Source organism: Strongylocentrotus purpuratus, unplaced genomic scaffold (assembly GCF_000002235.5).
Source record: "Strongylocentrotus purpuratus isolate Spur 01 unplaced genomic scaffold, Spur_5.0 spur5_scaffold_6, whole genome shotgun sequence".
In the NCBI taxonomy this organism is placed as follows: Eukaryota; Metazoa; Echinodermata; class Echinoidea; order Camarodonta; family Strongylocentrotidae; genus Strongylocentrotus; species Strongylocentrotus purpuratus.
The window spans coordinates 51,986,641-52,009,662 of NW_022145612.1; the positions used below are offsets into that span (position 1 = coordinate 51,986,641).

At 39.2% G+C, this 23,022-nt stretch overlaps 2 protein-coding genes across 2 annotated transcripts; one reads left to right on the forward strand and one right to left on the reverse strand.

The window, feature by feature from the left end:
* Positions 1-1,629: 1,629 nt before the first annotated feature.
* On the forward strand, positions 1,630-7,585 carry LOC100890877 (nmrA-like family domain-containing protein 1). Its single transcript, XM_031000058.1, has 5 exons — positions 1,630-1,732; positions 3,859-3,989; positions 4,590-4,830; positions 5,508-5,701; positions 6,251-7,585. Exons 1-5 carry the CDS (start codon positions 1,630-1,632, stop codon positions 6,500-6,502), a joined length of 921 nt encoding a protein of 306 aa, XP_030855918.1. The 3' UTR covers positions 6,503-7,585.
* Positions 7,586-12,253: 4,668 nt separating this feature from the next.
* On the reverse strand, positions 12,254-14,770 carry LOC115919420. Its single transcript, XM_030973149.1, has 3 exons — positions 14,519-14,770; positions 13,187-13,476; positions 12,254-12,935 (listed from the first exon to the last, which is right to left on the reverse strand). Exons 2-3 carry the CDS (start codon positions 13,421-13,423, stop codon positions 12,654-12,656), a joined length of 519 nt encoding a protein of 172 aa, XP_030829009.1. The 5' UTR covers positions 13,424-13,476; positions 14,519-14,770; the 3' UTR covers positions 12,254-12,653.
* Between the last annotated feature and the right edge of the window lie 8,252 nt (positions 14,771-23,022).

Below are 23,022 nucleotides of genomic sequence, written 5' to 3' on the forward strand. Positions count from 1 at the left end.
TGATAATGGGTAACCCAAAAAAGCTGACCTTACCCCCCCCCCCCCCCAACGAAACGAAATATCGATCGACCAAATTTTCTAATTTTGGGACACCCCCCCCCCCCAAATAATGCCTTCAACGGCCTTCCATAGAGTACGAACGACGCACGTCTATGACGTAGGAATAATGCATATTCATATATCCACTAAACTTGGTGCCAATATATGCTACCATTACGCACAGCTTGCGGTGAGAAGGAGTTTCTCACGAATGTACTGTGACATGCTTGAGTGATTTCTCGGACTTTTTTTCCCCGAACCTTAAAATTACAATGAATTGAAATATTCATTCCCTAGACAACGGGCAAGGTTAAAACGTCGATCGCTCATTTCGTAAGATATTTTTTACCCACGGTATAAACGTTTTGCACAGAAAAAAAGAATAGTGCACTTTAGCAGAGTGTAGCAGAGTGTAAAGAACCATGTCGACTTCGATTCCAAAGTTGATCACGGTGTTCGGTGCAACAGGAAGCCAAGGCGGATCATTGATTGAAGCTTTGCTCCAAGATGGGACATTTGCCGTACGAGGAGTGACCAGAAATACGAATGGTGATACTGCTTTGAAATTAAAAATAGGGGTAAGTATGATTTTTTTTTCGTTGTTGTTGTTGTTAATATTTGTCGTGTTTTCATATTACTATGTTTAAAGTTATGCTTCTCGGTCCACAGATTCGGATATTCGAAGGCATATGGTATTCATGCCTTCTTAGAGGGGGGGGGGGGGGGGATTAAGCGCTATATAAAAGCGGAATATTATTACTATATATTTTTACATTTTGTGTCAGGCCAGCCCCGAAAATTAAAAACAAAAGCCCTCATTAGGTATCGTAAATATATATGAATGCTAGTTTTGTGAGTTGTGATTATGTATCAATGTTATATTCTGCATTTTCTATTGTTTATTAATCCTTTTAGTTTAGTTTTTTTCTCTCATGCCCTCTTGATTGATACCACTGTTAGTCGATTGTTGTCATTGAATCAGTGAGAATGGAAAGAAAAAAAATTACCCTGGATAACAAGATCACCCCCGAATAAAGGAATGATAATAAAAAATAATAATAATAACAATGCATTTTTTTAAAATTGTCTTTGAAACTGCATGTTGCCAAAAGTTTTGCACGCTTGCAAATGTATCATCAATTCGTTGAATACCGCTGTTACTAATCTTGCAAAGGATTTCATTTTAAAATCAAAATCGTAGGAAAAAGGGGGAAAGAGGATAAAGGACAAATATATTCCCATCCGTCCCCAACCGTCGACTCCAGTACGGGACAACATTTTCGCTGAAATACGTGGATTAAAATCGGATGGGACGTTTAGTCCCCCCCCCCCCCCCCCTTGACGTTAAGATCCAGATACGCCACTGCCAAAATGTGCTCAAAAGTTCCAAATTACGAAATGCAAGTAGTAGTTTTGTGATGTAACAAGAACATTGACCGCTTTTAACGCTGGTAGGCCTTCGCACTAATTCAAGCCCCCCCCCCTTTTTTTGTCTTCTATTTACTTGTGTCGCCAAAGGCAGCCTCTCACAAAATCTTCGTAGGTACACGTTCACCGAGATCCCTTTGAAACATGTGTGATGAATTTAACATGTGTTTCAATGAGATGTCGGCGAACTTGGACTTAGGACGGTTTTGTGAAACAACGCCCTGGTTCCGAGGCGCCGTCTACACCCTTAGCTGGACGACGCTTCGTGAGACCGGCGTGAGACACGGCCATTCATTAGCATGAGGTCAACGTATTGCTTACAGGTTGTAAGAAAACAGGACAGTGTGTGATCGTGTATACAAAGTAAACAAATTTGACTTGTCTAATTGTGACGAAATTCACACTGCTGCCAAGCAGTTTCCCTGAAGAAGAAAAAATTGGAATCCAGTATCAAAACAACGGATGACACGTAGATCGGAAGTGAACTGGAACTCAGGGTAGGCATAACACATTTCACAAAATCAGTGTCGTTTTATGAAAAATCATTCAAGAACTACATCTCATATCATAGTAGACCAGCGAAATATTTTAAAAAGCTCAAGAAAAAGATTCCATGGCATTTTGAGGGTAATTTGTTCTCATTATTGTTGCTTATTTTGGAAGTGAATCTAGATTGTGTTCATGCATATCCACACAGGAAGATATAAACTTTATCTATCAAGAATGAATCATATTGTCACAATTATTTCATGAAAAGAGGTTAGATTTTTCCTGCAAATTTATGGGCAACAGTGTATTACTCATACAAGGTTCATAAAGAGTAAAAAAAGGAAATTAATGGATAAAAATATGACGTCACAAACTGATAACCATACTTTTTCAAACATTCATAACTTCCTTATTGGTAATCCGATTTTACTCAAACTTTTTTTTGATTGGTTTGTCTGACTTTTCTGCTTCTATTGAAAGTAATTTTTTTTTGGAGTGGACTTGGCTTTTAACATTTAGTAGACAAGCTTTTGTGCACCCCCGTGAACTTTCTCAAGCCAATTATTCACACAGTTTCTTGCTGCTGCATCGAGTAAAGATAACAACTGTAACGGGTGTGCGTGAACCTAAATAATCACTGGCAAATATCGAATTGTGGTATACCGATCCTTATGGAACGGTTTTGAATAGAGGCCTTTTACGATGAAAGTGTTTGAGCGCGGACGGCACTCTTTACTAACTAGTAACTATACTATACGTCTTTATGTGAATCAATCAATCAAACAATCAACGTACAATATTTATTTTCTTTGGTCCTCGTCCCAGGAAGTCGCACACCCATGTATAATTATACAAAACCTTGATGCCTTGAAATACAAATACAAAATTATTGTCTTTTCTCTTCTCACCCATTGTTAGGAAAGATGGGTCCAGTTGAAAGAGTATGCGTAATGATTGCACCACAGTGAATTATTATCTTTTGTCTTTGTTGGGGAAAATCGAACTCTTTATTCGTTTTGTTGAAGTATGAAGAGTACGTCGCACTTCGGCTCTTGGTTTTATTTACATGCCCTACTTCATTACAGTGAAGGATGTAGTCATTTCGTAATGTAAACAATGGCTAGAATCAAAGTTTTAGAAAAATGTCGAATATTTTGCAGCCTGCCAGTCGCCCCAATATGGAAAGAAATATTATGAATGGGAGCGCTGACCCATTGCCAAAGAAAGCAAAATAACATACGGTATTTCGTTGGCTGTCTCGAAGAATTTTTCCTGTAATAATTTCTTTTCTAAATTGTCAACTTATATTAAGTAAAAGCAAAAGATTATTCTCACTCAGGTAAATTATTCAAAAAATAATTGCTCAGTTGTGGAGCAGTTGTCTTTTTTAATCGTTATCTATATCGTTATTGTCGTCAGTCAAGAGTATAATCATATTATTATACTTCAAGCTATAGAGCTCATTTGAAAATGAAATATATAGATTCACGATCACAATGATTGCAGTGTTAAGAAACCAAGTTTATCCTATGAAACGATGATCGTAAGAAGAATATTAAATTTTGAAAATAATACTGATGATAACAAAGTATGTGGAGTAATGAATTATAATTTGAAATGTTTGTTTGTTAAATATTTGTAAAAATGCAAAAGAAAAAGAAAATCAAACAGAAATAAATAAATCAAATCAAATCAAATCAAATCAATTATGTCACCCTCCCGCAGCAGCCCTAATACTCATTTTGGTAGGTTCTTACTCTGGTTTTCCAGAAAATCACTTATAATTATCTAGAATTCTGTTTAAAGTATTTATGTAACTTCTTGTGAATAAAACTTCTCTATTTAATATTCTGAATAAGAAGCATATTCAGGTCTTCAAAATTAGTTTAAAATATCTTTCAGGTGTAGAGGTACTCTATGGTGACTATGATGACCATTTGACGTTGGATGATCTGATGGCTGATAGCTATGGAGTATACGTGGTCACTGGCGCCTATATTGAAAAGTTTTATGAGGACAAGGAGGTGAGGCGGGTGAGTTTAATTTTACAATTGTGACGTATGACTCCTGGCAAGGCATTTGCCGAGCTCAACCCAGGGGTATCACTCGGTTGTGTATAATAAAGGGTAGCTTGGCTAAAGCCAGCTGGGATAAATTATGCTCGTAATATGCGTGTAGCTTTTTATCTTTGTATAAAACCTTCTGAGAGACAGAGGCAGAGCGAGAGAGAGAGAGAGAGAGAGAGAGAGAGAGAGAGAGAGAGAGAGAGAGAGAGAGAGAGAGAGAGAGAGGGAGGGAGAGAGGGAGGGGGGGGGGGGGGAGGTGGTCATAATAGGGCAGCGGGATCATAGTCACGGATAAATTATTGTGCCCTCATCGGCTGACAAACCGAAATTGGGCGATTTAAAATTATTTGTTCAATTTTCGTATGAGGAATGGTCAGTTATTATATTTTTTAATTGCCCTATTTTTAGAAAAACTGTCCACGGTGTGATTATACAGTGTATAATAATTATGTTCCCATGGCGTACATTTTCACATGTTTGTTCTTCTGAGAACGAAATATATAACATGGACCTTATATAGAGGTATCAATTTACCCTCATTGCTTTTTATACCATTTATGTTTTCAGGGGCTTTCTTTGGTCCAAGCCGCCATCCGGGCAGGTGTCCAGCACTTCGTGTACAGTGGCCTACCGTCCTGTATGGAGGTCACCGGTCAGAAATGTCCGGAGTCTGAGGGAAAGTCCAAAGTAGAAGACTTTCTGTTTGCATCAGAGCTACCCTCCACTAGCCTCAGACAACCCATTTCCATGGAAAACATTCTCATTGATTTCATCCCTCTGCTTCAAGATGATGGCACCTTTGTTTGGAGTGAGTTAGTAGTTGATGTAAGAATATGGTGAAAACAGGCGCGTACACAGGGGGGGGGGGGGGGGTTTGGGGGGTTAAACCCCCCTTTGGTATTTTTGTTGTGTGCAAACCCCCCTTAACCCCCCCCCCCCATGGCTGACCTAAAAAAGCTGACCTCCCCCCCCCCCCCAACGGAGCAAAATGTTAAATTTTCAAATTTCGAGACCAAAAAAAAAAAAAAGTGTCCTCTTACCCCCCCCCCCTCGCTCATTCGGCGGCTGGCTGAGTCGTTGCGAAATTTTCGGCCCGATTTATAAATGTTAAACCCCCCCCCCCTTGAAAAAATCCTGCGTACGCGCCTGTGTGTAAATGACGTGTTAAAACTCATTTTTGATAATACCGATATCGGTCAGTTCTACACCCCTCTCTCCACTATCCCCGCATATATTCATATCCCCGTATATATTCATATATATGAACATATGTGACAATCTATCTATCTATCTATCTATCTCTCATTATTATGCATAATAGATTGTGTGCCGACAGATTTTTTTCTTTCTGGGTCTTTTAACTGGGGAGTACAATAGCTCCTTCATCATGTTGGATACCACTGAGACATGCAGCTTACTCTATTTTTTGTTAATGTTAAAAAAAAAATTTAAAGAAAAAAAAATCCCATCTCGTTACCTCTTTAGATATCCCGATGGAGGGCAATCCCCTGCCTGTATTGAACCCAGCTGATGATGGTCGAGCTATCCTGACAGTCTTTAAGAATCCTAAGGAGTACATCGGTCGTCGAATCGGGCTTGCAGGGGACTGTAAAACCATGGAGGAGTATGCAGCTATAGCATCCAAACATGTGACCCCTTTTGTCATCAAAGCAACTAAGGTAGGCATAATAGGATGCTAGAAAAACGCCCCACTCAACCTCCCCCCCCCCCCCCAGCCCCACAAGCAGAAGAAGAAGAAGAAGAAGAAGAAGAGAGAGAAGGAGAAGAAGAAGGAGAAGGAAAAGGAGAAGGGGAGAGAGAGAAGGAGAAGGAGAAGGAAGAAATAAAGGGGAAAAAGACCAAAAAATGACGGAAATGAGATTTATTTCAATATGAAAACTTCGAATTAGAATAGGGAATTATCAAACAATGTTTTCACCTTTGAAGTCTTTAACGACACAAATATGTGAGTGGGGAGGTTTGGAAGTAAGGCTCTTATTGGTTGTAAGATGTTCGCCCCCTCTTCTAAAGCAATTATTCTACCTTATTACATTATGATAGACAGACATATAGCCTAGTATTCATGAAAGCTAAGTTTAGTCCTTGATTCGTCAAAAAATTTGGATCGTCTAGCTGGAATATATACAGCCATGTCTTTGATTTGCTGTGCCTACATCTTTCCGTTAATCTTATCCCCCATTTTTAAAATTATCGATTGCCTAATCTAGATGACTGCCAGTGAATTCAAAAAGTTAGATTCCCCACGGGCTGCGGATTTAGGAGCGATTTTCCAGTATTTCCAGATGGATACTTCGGCTTACAGCCTAGGAAATACTAAACAACTGGATGCTAATTGTATGGATTTTGACTCTTTCATGCAAGTACATGCCGCCACACTAAAGGACCTGCTTGGATGTCAAAGTTACGACGAGACCACAATAAAAGAATCGAGATGTATAGGATTTCAGCCTGCAAAATAAGTTTCTTTTGAGTTACATATTCTTTTGGTGCATTTCGTCTTCCTTGAAAATTTACCAGATATAGAAAATAATTATTGCATGCACCTTATTTAAAGAAAAACAAATCTAAAGGTTTCTGTATAGTATTTCGTTAACAAATAACATAATGTATTACTAAGATTAATGTTACTGTAATATATTCTCATATTTCCCTCCAATTTTCTAGACTATATATTCCCTTAATGTATTTACTTGAAAGTAGGGACCTACTGAGTAGACCTACTATAACAATATTAAAAGGGATCTAATGTTTTCGATTTGTGAAACGTTGGGCTTTAGATTTGAGATTAATCTTAAAGAGAATTTTCCTTTTATAATGAACAAACCACATCAAGAGAATAAATATTTTCTCTATAGAAGTTTGTCATAAGTTATTTCCAAATTGAGAAAAATGAACTCTTGGAATTTGAGCTACTGATGGCGAGTGTCATCAAAACTTTTAAGGACTCGATTTTTAATATTTTCTAGGACATTGTTTGTCAGTAATACTAACATTAAGACTAAATTAAATTTCAAAATAATTGTTTTACACAGTCAAGTGGATGGCATACATACTCTGAATCAATGGAGATTAGATCTATATTAATTTTTTTTTCTTCTGTTTTTTAAATCAGAAATACTAAACATCACGGCGCTTTACAAATTACCTTACTTCACATTGACAAAAAACAAATTAATATGCATGATATATTATGTTGTAACCTTTAAGTGTGCATAATTTTGTTTTAATAATATATATATTTTCAAGAATGTAAAAATCGTCTATAATTACATTTTAAGCCTTAAGACCGTTTCTACCTCTTGTTAACGTGTGGTCATACTGATATTGATGCAGACTTTGAAACTGTCCGGAACTGAGGTGCTATTTGAAAAATAGTTACTTTAGTTATTACATTCATTTGCGGTTTCAAATTCATTGTGATCATTTCAGAAATAATGGTAATTTAGAATGGAAGATGAAAGGTAGCTCTTGGTAACATTTTCACCATACAACAAAAGTCGCAATGACTTTAAAGGGCAAGTCCACTCCAAAAATAACTTAATCTGCCAAGCCAATCAAAACAAGTTTGAGCAAAATCTAATAACTAATAAGAAAGTTATGAATTGTAGATGACATGAAAAACTCTGACAATCACAAGACAAATTGGCAACTCACTCATGAGTCTGTGACGTCATTGCCTCACTATCCACTAATTATTTTCTTTATATTGATAGGCCCAATATAAATTTCCTATTTCCCCCTAAGAATCTTATTTCTTCACACCAGGATCCAAGTTAGACTGAGAGTAATATGTTTTTATGTGGATGCATTAAATATAGAGTATTTTTTTTCAGTTATGAATATACAATATACAGAAAATAAAAACAATTCTTCAAAGTTCATAAAATATTTTGTGAAATGTCATGCACGCAATATGATACAAATAATATAACCTGGCCAAATGCATTGGGAAATCAAGTTTTGGGCCGGGGGATAAAAAGGGAAATAAATGGGATTAAAATATATAAAGCAATCGATAAATAGTGAGGACATGATGTTGCAAACTGATAACCGAATTGGCAATTTGTGTAGTGATTTCCATTGTTCCATGGTTGTACATACTTTTCAAAAATTCATAACTCTCTCATTAGTTATCTGATTCTGCTCAATCCTTTTTTGATTGGTTTGTCTGATTTATCTGCTTCTATTAAAAGCAAGTTATTTTAGGAGTGAACCGTAGGCAATTGTAGTAGCCGTGTGCGCCATCAATTGAAATGAGAGATCATAAAATCGAAAAAATATTATTTCATAATCCGAACGTTATGGCAACAGTCTAATGACATTGCTCTTCAGTTGTATTCATGTAAGTCTCCGACAGTTGTGGATATTTATCTAATCGCAGACTTCTACGACATTTTGACCATTAATAGTAGAGATTTATTTATTTATTTATTTATTTAAAATGGTTTATTTCATTAAAAAAAAAATTCGCGGCCCGAGAGCCGTTTTGCAGTTTCTTTTACAAGGTATACATCAGTGACAAAGTAAAAATACACGTAAAACATTATGCATGGTAGCATTATGGTAGTAAAATTGGAATTATTTTGTACAAATGATATATAATTATGCTTCAACGACCTTGGCAAATTGCTTGGTACATATACAGAAATTCGAATTGTATTACCATATTTGCAATAAAATGATATATTAAACTTATACAATACATGAATAGAAATACATTTTTGATATTCAAAAGAATTAAATGTTTTGGTTGGAAAATGCATAGCCAGATGGGTAAGGTATAGTTATGGTGTTTTCTTCAATAACAGGGACAACAACAGAAACCAAATCCAGGAATTATAAAGTCAAATAGATGCTCCAATCATTTAAACAGATTATACAAATTATACATTGTAAATAAAATGCAGAACATTTTGTATTTGGGCCAATTTAGTAAAAGGTACATGTAGAATATTGCATAAAAATATGGTAAAATAAGTTTCGCATACAAACATGGGTAAAAGGTTGCCATTGTAATATTCGATATAATGTGTATCATCTTGGGAATCGTTAAAAAGTCAAAAAGGATTTTGTACAATTAAATCTGATTTAGTTTAAAAAAAGTAAAATTCTATAACATTATTCAAAAATGCATTCACATGTCATCCTTTTATTTAGGAAGTTATCTAGAGTTAAATAGAGAGAGAGATAGAGAAAGAGAGAAAGAAAGAGAGTGAGAAGAAGGAGAGAGGGGGTGAGGGTGGGAGAGAGATAGGAAGAGATAGGGAGAGAAAGAGAGATAGAGAGAGAGGAGAGAGAGAGAGAGAGAGAGAGGAGAGAGAGAGAGAGAGGAGAGAGAGAGAGAGAGAAAGAGAGGGAGGGGAGACAAAGAGTGAGAGTAACAAGACAGAGAGCTAGAGAACAATTGGAAGCCATGAAGAGGGTCTCCCCGCTCCGCAGCACAGCACTGACAGAGAGGAGAAAATAGGGATATTGAGAGAGTGAAAGTAGTAGAGAAAAATGAATGTGTTCGTCAAAGGTGAAACTGGTAATTATTCAGTACTATGAGCGTTTAACAATCTGACTAGATATGGCAACGGACTGTTTCTATACCGTGTCGTTTTGCATGACATTTCAGTGAGCTTGCTTTTATTTCTCAGATTTCGAGAATGGGAGTCCCCACGTGTTTGGGGCAGCCAATGACTAAACTTTGACCCAGGCTCGAGCAGCTTCTTTGCAAATTTGAGGCACAGACATTCTCTGCGGTCACTCAAAGAGGACACTTTACACAGTTGAAGAGCGTTTTGATACGAGACAAAACGTGGCCCTAACATGAGGCGGCACGCTCGCTTTTGAATTCTCTCTATTTGTTCATTTTGTTTGGCAGACAAGCCGGAGTTCCAAACGGGCGCACAATATTCCAACACTGGCCTTATGTATGAACAGTAAATGAGGACTAGATCATCTAAGGGCAATCGAAATTTAGTGAGAACTCTCAGCATATGCAGCCTCATGTTTGCCTTCTTAACAATTTCATTGACATGAAAAGTCCATTTTAGATCTTTTTGGATGAAAACCCCTAGTAATTTGACACAATCTACTTGACTAATGTCATGTCCATCAATTTGGATGACAGGCGGTGGGGGTGGTTCACGCATGAAAGTTACTGTCATCTCAGAACACTTTTTGTGGTTCAGTTTCATGTTGTTGTCTAAGGTCCATTCTTGTAGGTTGCTCACACTTGACTGGATATTCGATGGCGATGGGGATTTCCTGCATTCTAGCATTGTTAGGTCGTCCACATATTTCCAGTAAGACGACGGTGACCTCCGGCATGCCTCGTTGATGATAGCCAGGAAGATAATGGGACCGAGTCTAGTCCCTTGTGGAGCCCCTGCAGAAACTTCCAGCCAATCAGAGAGCGTCGTTCGATATTTCACGCTCTGTTGTCGTTTGGTGAGAAAATTCGCTATCCATGCTACAGCACTCGGACGGACGTTCATCTGGAGCAGTTTGAGGACAGCTATATTGTGGTCTATCCTGTCGAACGCTTTACTGAAGTCCGTTGTCACCATTGTAGTAATGATTTTGGGCTTGTCAGCGTTGCTATGAATCATTTGTAGGAGATCAATCAAGTAGTGAGAGGTAGATATAGCCCTCATGTTCCCGAATTGTGCTGGGTCTATGGTGTTCTCCATGTCGCTGAAAGTCCACTTAGCAATGAACTTTTCGGCTATCTTGGCAAAATGATCAGTCAAAGATACTGGTCTCAGGTTATCGATAGATGCTTGAGATGTCTTGGGAATGGGAACAACATGCGCTCTCTTCCAACGCTCTGCCCTTACAAAAAAAATCTCTATGGTACACCATACAAACACCATAGCAAATCTACCATAGATTACCATACAAACACCATAGCAAATCTACCATAGATCTACCATTCATTTACCATAGAACTAATTAAAATAATTGGGACAAATTTATTCATTTATTCAAATTAGGCCACACCTACATATTCTACCATAGAGCCACCATTCATATACCATAGAGCCACCATAGAGTCATCATTCATTTACCATAGAGCCATCATTCATCTACCATAGAGCCACCATTCATCTACCATAGAACCACCATTCATCTACCACAGAGCCACCATTCATCTACCATAGAGCCACCATTCATCTAACATATAGCCATCATTCATCTACCATAGAGCCACCATTCATCTACCATAAAGCCACCATTCATCTACCATAGAGCCACCATTCATCTACCATAAAGCCACCATTCATCTACCATAGAGCCACCATTCATCTACCATAGAGCCACCATTCATCTACCATAGAGCCACCATTCATCTACCATAGAGCCACCATTCATCTACCATAGAGTCACCACTCATCTACCATAGAGCCACCATTCATCTACCATAGAGTCACCACTCATCTACCATAGAGCCACCATTCATCTACCATAGAGTCACCACTCATCTACCATAGAGCCACCATTCATCTACCATAGAGCCACCACTCATCTACCATAGAGCCACCATTCATCTACCATAGAGCCACCATTCATCTACCATAGAGCCACCATTCATGTACCATAGAGCCACCATTCATCTACCATAGAGTCACCATTCATCTACCATAGAGCCACCATTTATCTACCATAGAGCCACCATTCATCTACCATAGAGCCACCATTCATCTACCATAGAGCCACCATTCATCGACCATTCACTACCATTCAAAATACGCAACAAAATGTTACGCTTAATTGTAGCATTTTGAAATGGTATATTCAGAATGGTATTTTGGATCTTGATCTATGGTTAGCAGAATGGTGGCTGTAGTGCGTTCTATAGTACACAGAATGGTGACTATAATATATTGAATTTTTGAGAAATCTAAACTTAAATGTTAACTTACAATACACACATGATGCTTATTAAAAAAATGAATTGAATGAAAGTGGCAGGATGTATTTGGTTTATATCAAAAGTTGTATGCATGTACATATGCTAAAAACTAAAATAAAAGGCAAGTAAAAAATATATCACATAAACATGTACACTACAAACTAATATTACTTGGACTTATTCTACTAAGATGTAATAAATACCCACATATATATCACCCTAGTTCCTCTAAATAATCGGTTGAAAAGAAACAACTGAAATGTCATATACAGTGTGTACGTAAACATGACTAAAATGAAAGGCAAGTTAAAAATATATAAACATGTACAATAAAAACTAAGGCACTGAGTTGCAGCACAGGATTGTTCTAAAACATTGTATAAACATGTACAATAAAAACTCAAATGAAAGGCAAGTTCATAATTGCAACACATATTACTTGGACTTATTCTACTAAGGTGTAATAAATACCCCCATATATATCACCCTAGTTCCTCTAAATAACTAAAATGTCATATATAGTGTGTATGTAAACATGACTAAAATGAAAGGCAAGTTAAAAATATATAAACATGTACAATAAAAACTAAGGCACTGAGTTGCAGCACAGAAATGTTCTAAAACATTGTATAAACATGTACAATGAAGTTCAAGTCAAAGAGGTTGTATATGTGAGTTCGAAGAGGAGCAGAAAATACAAGCCTTGCTGCTCATTTTTGGAGTCTCTGAAGGCGATCAAGGTCCCTCTGGCTGAGAACACTGAAGACCCAACCCTTTCTATACTCAAACTGTTTACATGATTTTGATAGACCCTCTGTATCGATCGGTATCACTACCCCCACCCCATGATTCGATGTGTAACCTCGTCTATGCCATGTTCCATCGTAGGGCACTGCCACGTCCACATGATCATTTTCCCTGATGGTCAGATCCTTGTCCATGGCCCTTTGACGTAGGCATGCTGCCACCTTCTTCTTCTGATCCTTACTGGTCTGCAAAAAAAAAAAGAGTTTGTAATAAATAACAAGTAAATTTCAAGTTCCCTCAGGCCCCTTACTTATTAGACCCTATTACAAATATTTAGATTTGAATAATTTTCATCCCTTGATTTGACAAGAAGGGATATTGATGTACATGTATTATACTGTCTATCGACCATAACTAAGAAATAAAAATATGTTTGGATTAAATGTACGTACAGCTAAGATAATGTAATGAAGAAAACACAAGGCTGGTGACTAACCTCTCGGGATAAGGAAGATAAAGTGGCTATGTGCCTGTTGTAGCTAGGGGCTTCGACTAGTGGGGCTATTCCGAGGATGGTCAGCAAGTCGCACAAGCTATCCCGTGCCAAACCAACCTCCGTTGCTGCCAGAGTAGCTCTGCGGTTTATTTCTGCAGACTTTCCACGTCCTTCGCATTCATTTTCTGATGAAGAGAATGTCCTCTCCTTCTTGCAAATGAAGCAACCAAGGACCATGGCGCAGTTTAACCCATTCCTCTTTGACAAATTCTCCAGAGGAATGAGATGCCCTGTAAAAGATATCCAAAACACTTTATGGAACAGGGAAAATATTTTGAAAAGCACAATCCCCAAATAATAACAAAGTGCTAGTTATGACATACATGTAGTATATTACACAAATACACATTTTCACAGATTTCACGACAATTCCGATGCCCCCACTTCGATTCACCATAGAGTAAAGGAGGGGTTTTTCGGCCACTTAAGACAAAATCCTATTTTTTGGACTCTTTACTTCCTATCTATTATCATTTCTTGTTCAAATCATGAAGCAAATACTATTATTATTTAAACAAAGAAAGAATCCCAGAAAAAAAATCATGAATTGCCATGACAACATTCATTTCAATTTTCACTGTTTCGGAGGTAGTTTTCGGCCTAGCGAGGCAGTTTTCGGCCGCATGTACAAAGTCAATAGGAAGCAAGCAAGCGCGCCATGCGTTTCCCCACTGATCTATAGCACTAGCGGCCGGAGCAGGTATCCCAAGCCGGAGCTTCCCGTGCTGAAAACTATCTCTGCGGTGATCAGAAATTGGAATCTGAATTAGACAGAGATATCGTGTGTGCGCTGCGGTATTCGGCTGCATCGATTAAATACATGCGATGAGATACTTTTGAGCTTGCGACTCACACAAAATCGGACTCTAAATCTGAAAAATACTTGAAATAAAGCTCATTTTATGGTACCCATATTCCTTACACGCTTAAGATACTTAATTTTTCAGATTCGGGGAGCGGGACCGCCGATTACATCGCTAAAATGTGATATTTTAGGATATATTTTCCATTGCAAATGTGGTTCTTCAGTGACTCTGGCATGGTATGGTATGTGTGGGATATATGATATGCTGTTATGCGATGGATTTTACAGGGATTTTACCATGCATCCAACGGATCGGCCGAAAACTGGTGATGGTCGATTACCCCCTCCTTTACTCTATTCTTAATCATTTGATTTGGCTTTTTGAGCCATTCACCCCTTGAGCATGCAATACAATCTCAAAGTAACAGTTTGCAAACTAAAAATATTGTTTGATAGTAAGTACATACCTCCCAGACACACGTGAGCCTTTTGCAAAGCAGCTGCAAGTTGTGGGCCACTAATGACGCGGATCTTCACATGTGGGACCAGGGCCAAAAATAGGGCTGTCCAAACACTTATTCAGGGAAAGCTTCCTCGATCTCTGAATTAGCTGTTAGTTCTTCTGGCACCTCTCCAGCATTCATGTTACTCTTCTGTAATATCTGGTAATGATCTCCTTTGAACACCTTCCTCTTCCTCATATATTTTGGAGTTTTGCGAAGCATTTTCAGTGAGTAGAAATTTGAGACCAACGGCTGGAAGAGTTATTCAAATCTTGGGCACAAGGTGGCAGCAAACAGCCCTTGTTATCTACTTTCTGCTGATATACATTACTTGTTACAATTTGGTTTAGAATTTTTTATTTAATGATTTCTTTAATTGATTGAGACTAATTGAGTGCAAACAGAGGCAGTGGAGCGACTTCCAAAGTGGGGGGGGGGGGGGGGTGCCGGGGGGGGGGGCACCAACAAAAAGGGCACTTTCTGGAGAAAATAAATAGGGCACCTACAAAGGGAAATCTCAAAGCGAAAATATATATTTAAAAAAAAACCATTTGTATATACCCCCTATATTGTGATTAGATTATCAGGGATGATTTCAATATTTTTTTTATCTTAATAAATAAGATTTGTGAGGTCGCAGTGCGAAAAATTACATCAATTATAAAGAAGAAAAACCCAATCCTGATGGGTTTATTACATTATCATAACAGAAGACTGAAAAGACCTTTGATAAGTACCATAATTATAACATCTAGAAATGCGGGTGTGCTTTGGGTGATATTGCTCTTAGTAGCTGGAAATTAGGGGCACGTGATGAGAGGAAAAGGGGACACTTATCGAAAAGGGTGACACTTATTAGAAAAAAAGGAGCACATGTCAAATTACAACGGGTAATTATCAGAAGGTGAAAATGGGGCACGTACGTATTATTGTTAAAGGGTAATTATCTGAGGTGAAAAGAAAAGGGGCACTTATGAGAATGAAAAAGGGGCACTAATAATAAGGGGAAATGTTCATTTGTTGTACGAAAAGGGGCACCGATCAGTTTTTAATAGGGGCATTTAATACGAGGGGAAGGGGGGATTTATGAGAAGGGGGAAGTGCAGGCTATTATTAAAAAGAAAAGAGGCACATGTCAAGATAAACGGGGCACTTATGAGAGATGAAAAGGGGGTAATTATGGGAAGGGGATGGGGCACTTATAAAAGAAGGAAAAAGAGCATTTATTAGGAAGGGAAGGGGGCATTTATGATAAAGGGAAGGGGCTCTCTTTTAAATGGGGCAAAATAAAAGGGGCAGTTATTGAAGATGAATAGAGCACTTATCAGGAGGAAAAGGGACACTTGTCAAAAATAAAACGAGTACCTCTCAGAATTTAATAGGGTCATTTACTAGAGATGGAACGGGACTATGAGAATGAAGAGGGACTTAAGAATGAAAAGTAACTGTTTTCATAGATGGAAAGGGGGCATTTATGATAAAGGGAAGGGGCTCTCTTTTAAATGGGGGCACTTGTTAGAAAGGAAAGGGGGCACATGTGAAAATATAAGGTGCGCTTATCCGAGTTAAACAAGGGGTAGTTATTAAAAGGGGAAAGGCCCCTCTCAGATTTGAATAGGGAAATTATCAGAGGTGAATGGGGCACTTATCAAAAGTGAAAAGGGGCACTTCTCGTATCTGAAAAGGGGCACTTATTAGAGATGGAAAAAGGGCACTTATGAGAATGGAAAATGGACACTTATTGCAAAGGAAAACCGAAACTTATCGAAGGAAAAGGGGCACTTTAAAAAAAATAATAGGGGCACTTTTTAAAGTAAAGGGGCCCTTTTTATGTAAAAAGTGCCACGTTAGAGCCACCATGGGGTCACTAACCACTAGAAATATATCATAAAGTCATCATCCACCATAGAGCTACTGCTAAAATATCTTACACCACAGGGATATACCATTCAACGGAAATACCATATAATATACTCTACCATATATCATACCATAGAAATACCATACACCATACCCCGCACCATACAGCCACCATAGAGCTACCATAGATCTACCATTCACTTTAGAGCCACCATAGAGTCACATAACCACCATTAATGTACCATAAAGTCATCATCCACCATAGAGCTACCACTGAAGTATCCTCCACCATAGGGATACCATTCAACAGAAATACCATAGAAATATATTCTACCATATAACATACCGTAGATATACCATACACCATACAGCCACCATAGAGCTACCATAGATCTACCATTCACTTTAGAGCCACCATAGAGTCACATAACCACCATACATATACCATAAAGTCATCATCCACCATAGAGCTACCACTGAAATATCCTCCACCATAGGGATACCATTCAACAGAAATACCATAGAAATATATTCTACCATATAACATACCGTAGATATACCATACACCATACAGCCACCATAGAGCTACCATAGATCTACCGTTCACTTTAGAGCCACCATAGAGTCACATAACCACCATAGATATACCATAAAGTCATCATCCACCATAGAGCTACCACTGAAATATCCTCCACCATAGGGATACCATTCAACAGAAATACCATAGAAATATATTCTACCATATAACATACCGTAGAAATACCCAGGCGCGGATCCAGGGGGGGGGCCGAGCGGGCCTTGGCCCCCCCCCCGCAAAAAAAAAAAAAAAAAAAAAAAAGAGAGAGAGAAGAAAGGAAAAGAAGGGAAAGGGAAAGAAGAGAGAAAGGGAAAGAAAAAAGTGGAAGAAAAAGGAAAAGGGGAAAGAAGGAGATCGGGGGGGGGGGGGCCGAAAGAGCCTTGCCTCCCAGGCTGTTGACCCCCCCCCCCCCCCAATCCAAAAAATAAGAGAGAAGGAAGGAAAGGGAAAGAAAAAAGGAAAAGAGGAGATACTTGCGTACTGATGGGGGGGGGGGGGGGGGGCTTGGGGGAAATCAAATTCAAACGTGGTTTATTGCTAATTCCACAACCGTGGATTACAAATAATGCTGAAATTACTTAATTTCCGAGATTTTTTCTCACTTTTTAGTAAATTATACGTTTGTATGTGTTTGTTGGAAAATGACAAATTCCTAAATTTACAGCCAGGCAAGAAATATGATTCTTGAGATTCCTACATGTCAGGGCCCGAGGTACGGCAGGAATCGGGAGCCTCGAGTTCCTCCACCCCCCCTACACTTTTTTTGAAAAAGTGTAATAAAGAGAAGTAAAATAGAATGAGAGCAAGAAAGAGAGAATAGTTAACATCCCGTGTTAAAAAATAATGAGGCATCAAAATATGCTCATCTGAGCTGGATTAAATGCCTAAAACCCCTAAGCTTCCGGGGGCTCTGCCCCCATGGACTCCACCTATAGGGCCCTACGGGGGCCCATAGATGCTTATCTGACGGTAATTTAATGCCTAAAACCCCTGATTTGGGGGGGGGGGGGCTCTGCCCCCTGTACCCCACGCCAATAGTGTCCTGCCAGTGTCACAAAAAAAATAAGGTATACAAAAAAAAGCTCATCGGACCTTAGTTAAACGCCTAAAACCCCTGAGCTTCCGGGGCCGGCTTCGCCGTCTCGACCCCACCAGGGGCCCTAAGGCGGGCCCCTGAATGCTTATCTGACCGTAAGTTATTGCCTTAAACCCCTGAGCTTGCGGGGTCGGACAAGGTATCAAAATATGTTTATCGGACCGCAGGCACATAGCCAGGCGGGGGCGTAGGAAGAAAAAGGAGCAGACAAAGGATATCTTTGAAATTCAGAATCAAGAACGGTACAGCAAATCGTCTTCTTTCTCTCTTAATCTTATGAAACGTCAAAGCTTCCGCGCTTTGCGCGCGGGAGGGGGGGGGGGAAACCTGAATTCAAACGAGGATCCAGAGGCGAGAACTATAATACGAATCTTTAATGATTTAACGAAACATAAAAGCTTCCGCGCTTCGCGCGGGATAGAGGGGGGAACTAAATTCCGACGTGGATTATTTTTGAGAACGGTACAACGAATCGTCTTCTTTCTCTAATGATTTAATGAAAATTAAAAGCTTCCGCGGGAGGGGGGACCTGAATTCAGACAAGGAATAAGAGTCGAGAACGGTACAACGAATCGTCTTCTTTCTCTCATGATTTAATGAAAATTAAAAGCTTCCGCGAGAGGGGGGGACCTGAATTCAGACGAGGATTAAGAGTCGAGAACGGTACAACGAATCGTCTTCTTTCTTTAATATTTTAATGAAACGTCAAAGCTTCCGCGCTTCGCGCAGGAGGGGGAGGGGGGATGAATTTAGACAAGGATTAAGAATCGAGAACTGTACAACGAATCGTCTTGTTTCTCGAATGATTTAATGAAACGTAAAAGCTTCCGCGCTTCGCGCGGAAGGGGGAAAAACTAAATTTAGACGAGGATTATTTTCAAAAACGGTACAACGAATCGTCTTCTTTCTTTAATATTTTAATGAAACGTCAAAGCTTCCGCGCTTCGCGCGGGAGGGGAAAAATCTAAATTCAGACGAAGATTATTTTCAAAAACGGTACAACGAATCGTCTTCTTTCTTTAATATTTTATTGAAACGTCAAAGCTTCCGCGCTTCGTGCAGGAGGGGGAGGGGGACTGAATTTAGACAAGGATTAAGAGTCGAGAACGGTACAACGAATCGTCTTCTTTCTCTAATGATTTAATGAATCGTAAAAGCTTCCACGCTTCGCGCGGAAGGAGGAAAACTAAATTTAGACAAGGATTATTTTCAAAAACGGTACAACGCATCGTCTTGTTTCTCGAATGATTTAATGAAACGTAAAAGCTTCCGCGCTTCGCGCGGGAGGGGGACAATCTAAATTCAGACGAAGATTATTTTCAAAAACGGTACAACGAATCGTCTTCTTTCTTTAATATTTTATTGAAACGTCAAAGCTTCCGCGCTTCGTGCAGGAGGGGGAGGGGGACTGAATTTAGACAAGGATTAAGAGTCGAGAACGGTACAACGAATCGTCTTCTTTCTCTAATGATTTAATGAATCGTAAAAGCTTCCACGCTTCGCACGGAAGGAGGAAAACTGAATTCAGACGAGGATTAAGAGTCGAGAACTGTACAACGCATCGTCTTGTTTTTCGAATGATTTAATGAAACGTAAAAGCTTCCGCGCTTCGCGCGGGAGGGGGACAATCTAAATTCAGACGAGGATTATTTTCGAAAACGGTACAACGAATCGTCTTCTTTCTCTTATGATTGAAATAAACTTAAAAGCTTTCGCGCTTCGCGCAGAGGGGGGGGGGGAACCTGAATTCAGACGAGGACTAAGAGTCGAAAACTCTACAACGAACCGTCTTCTTTCTCTAATAGTTAAATAAATCGTAAAATTTTCCGCGCTTCGCGCGGGAGGTGAAAAACTTAATTCAGACGAGAATTTTTTTCGAGAACGGTACAACGAATCGTCTTCTTTCTCTAATAATTTAATAAAACGTCAAAGCTTCCGCGTTTCGCGGAGGAGGGAGGGGGAAACTCGCCCCTCCCTGCACCGACCCCCCCCCCCGCATTATGTCACTGTTGGTCACCATTAAGTACCAATATTTGGCTCGCAAAATTTCAAATTTGGGCCCCCCCCCCTAAGAAATCCTGGATCCGCGCCTGGAAATACCACACACCATACAGCCACCATAGAGCTACCATAGATCTACCATTCACTTTAGAGCCACCATAGAGTCACATAACCACCATAGATATACCATAAAGTCATCATCCACCATAGAGCTACCACTGAAATATCCTCCACCATAGGGATACCATTCAACAGAAATACCATTGAAATATAGTCTACCATATAATATATCATAGAAATACCATACACCATAGGACGGCATCAATGATATACCATTGACCATAGAACTCCACCATTCAGCAATTGTGTGGTATACCATAGAAATATATTCTACCATATAATATATCATAGAAATACCATTCACCATAGAGCCGTACCATAGGAATATCATAGATTTTTTTTGTAAGGGTGGTACAATGGACTGACTAAAAGATGCGTTTAGAATATCAGTAAGCGGACAGCAAAGCTCATAAGCGAATTTCTTGACAAGTCTGGCCGAAATGCCGTCTGGTCCAGGAGCTTTCCGTTGTTTAATGGCTTTCAACTCGCTATAAACTTCCCATGGTTGAACAAGGGGAAGTGGTTGGTCAGCCGGTAGATATGACGGCAAACTAGAAGGGTCCAATCTAGGAATGTCGTTTGCAATGTTCACGAAGAAGTTGTTGATCTTATTCGCCGCTGCGTCGAAGTCAGTAGGAGAAGTGCCTTCGATGCGAATAAGTCGAAATCTCGTCTGGCCAGTTGTCATGGTCTTTATATGCTTATACCATGACGCCGGGTTGGCATTTTTCAGTTTTGCCACACGGTTTTTGTAGTAGTCTTGTTTTGCATGTTCAATATCACGAATAATTCGATTCCTGAGGCGTCGCCACTCTCCCTTCGCTTCCACAGCAAATGCCCTTTGGCGCTGGTAGATTAACGACTTAATGGAAGGGGTCATCCATGGTTTGTCCTTGTCATGTAGTTTGACGGTGCAAGTTGGGAAGTATCTCTCAATCATTGGTGATAATGTAGAGTAAAACGCATTGCACTTATCATTTGCGTTTTCAGCTGAGAGAACGTCAATCCAGTCACAGTTGAGGATCTCCCTTCCAAACTCTCTAATGCTACTGTCTTTCATTGGTCTGGTTGTGCGTTTGTTGATAACGTTGGGACTCTTTGTGATGTTTCCCAACGGCAACCATAAGACAGTGCAGTGATCGCTTGCACCCAAAGGAGAAGATATGGTAGGCGACTGGTAGTAATCGCTGATATTGGTGATGATTTTGTCTAGCGTCCTTGTGCCTCTCGTAGGTTTATCCACGCATTGGACAAACCTTGGGTCTGAGAGGAGAGATGATATGTCGAGTTCATTCAAATCACCCATGACAATATAACCAACGTCCGAATGTCTTGAAGACATGGTGTCTATCACATGGTGAATATGCTCAATGAGTTTGTCAGCTTAAGCACAATTTGGTGGGTAATACAGAACAGCTACAATAATGAAGGATACGGATCGTGGTAGCTTTGTTGGCTGAATTTGTATCCACATTATTTCCAAATCATCAGGTATATCAATATGTTCGACTGTTCTAGGAGTGAGGGTTTCTTTGAAGTATATTGCCACACCCCCACCCCGTTTGTTCGTTCTAGATCTGAGGAACACCTCATAATTTGGAATCGACACATAATCACACGGCATGTCATCTTTGAACCATGTTTCGGTTACTGCCGCGATGTCAATATCGGATTCAAGGATAAGTTCGTTAAATTCGTCAATCTTGTTGTTCATAGAACGAGTATTTGTTAGCAAGCAAGATGGAAAGTTGTAAGTACTTACGCCTGTTCTTGGTTCGTGATTCGGTTTGATATGAATCAAATTCGATATATTATGTCGACAATCAGGCAATTTAATCTCAGATCGTTGATCTCTTATCCCAATAATTGTGGTGATGCGTCGTACGATATGAGTTCCAGCACGACGACCGCGTTTTCGCTTTCCTATGCCCAACTCTTTAATTGTGTCCCACGTTTCTCCTGGCAACCGATTGTCCGCTTTATGACGTAACTGCTTTGAGAACTCGGACGAATACCTCGGTTCACTGGTTCCGACCTCAGTGGCGGGAGATTCAAAATCTGCTGAAGTCCCCGGAAAACGACGTGTCTGCTGACTGGTGAGCAGGCCGTCTCGTCTGGCCGACTCCCCAGGACCAAAATCCAGTTGAAACCAATTGGAGCAAAACCAATTGAAACCAGTTGCCAACTGGTTTCAATAGGGAAATTGGAACAACTGGTTCCAATTGAAACCAGTTGCCAACTGGATCCAATTGAAACCAGTTGAAACCAATTGCCAACTGGTTCCAATTGAAACCAGTTGAAACCAATTGCCAACTGGTTCCAGTTGCCTAATTGGTTTCAACTGGAACCAGTTGTTCCAATTTCCCTATTGAAACCAGTTGGCTTCAACTGGTTTCAACTGGTTTCAATTGGTTTCAATTGGATCCAATTGAAACTTACAGTAATTGGCATAAACTTAATTAGTTATGAGTTAATTAGCTCTTGCACTAATTATCGCTCATGTCAACACAGAAACATTGTTATATGTGTCTACATTAAGTACAATGTAAAGGGCATTATAATATGCAGACCATATATTATACTTAACAAGGAAGGCATTGCCATTATATATGTTTGTATTTGATGTATTTTGTGCATGGTTAGTGTTTTACTAATCAACTTTTAATCTGTGTAATTACAAAAATATGTTACTAATGAACATGCTTATCATTGCTAATTAATCTTTATATTTATCTAAAAGAAATGCATTACTTGCAAATGAAAATTAATTAATAAGTACATTGTAAATCAAAATAAATTACATAAAACATTGAT

Excerpts from the sequence above, each read along its gene's own strand:
- LOC115919420 (XM_030973149.1), bottom strand. The coding sequence starts at position 13,423 with ATGGTCCTTGGTTGCTTCATTTGCAAGAAGGAGAGGACATTCTCTTCA. Across the intron at positions 12,936-13,186 it reads TATCTTCCTTATCCCGAGAG|ACCAGTAAGGATCAGAAGAA; the intron begins GTTAGTCACCAG and ends TTTTTTTTGCAG.
- LOC100890877 (XM_031000058.1), top strand. The coding sequence starts at position 1,630 with ATGTGTTTCAATGAGATGTCGGCGAACTTGGACTTAGGACGGTTTTGT. Across the intron at positions 1,733-3,858 it reads CCTTAGCTGGACGACGCTTC|GTGTAGAGGTACTCTATGGT; the intron begins GTGAGACCGGCG and ends AATATCTTTCAG. Across the intron at positions 5,702-6,250 it reads TTGTCATCAAAGCAACTAAG|ATGACTGCCAGTGAATTCAA; the intron begins GTAGGCATAATA and ends TGCCTAATCTAG.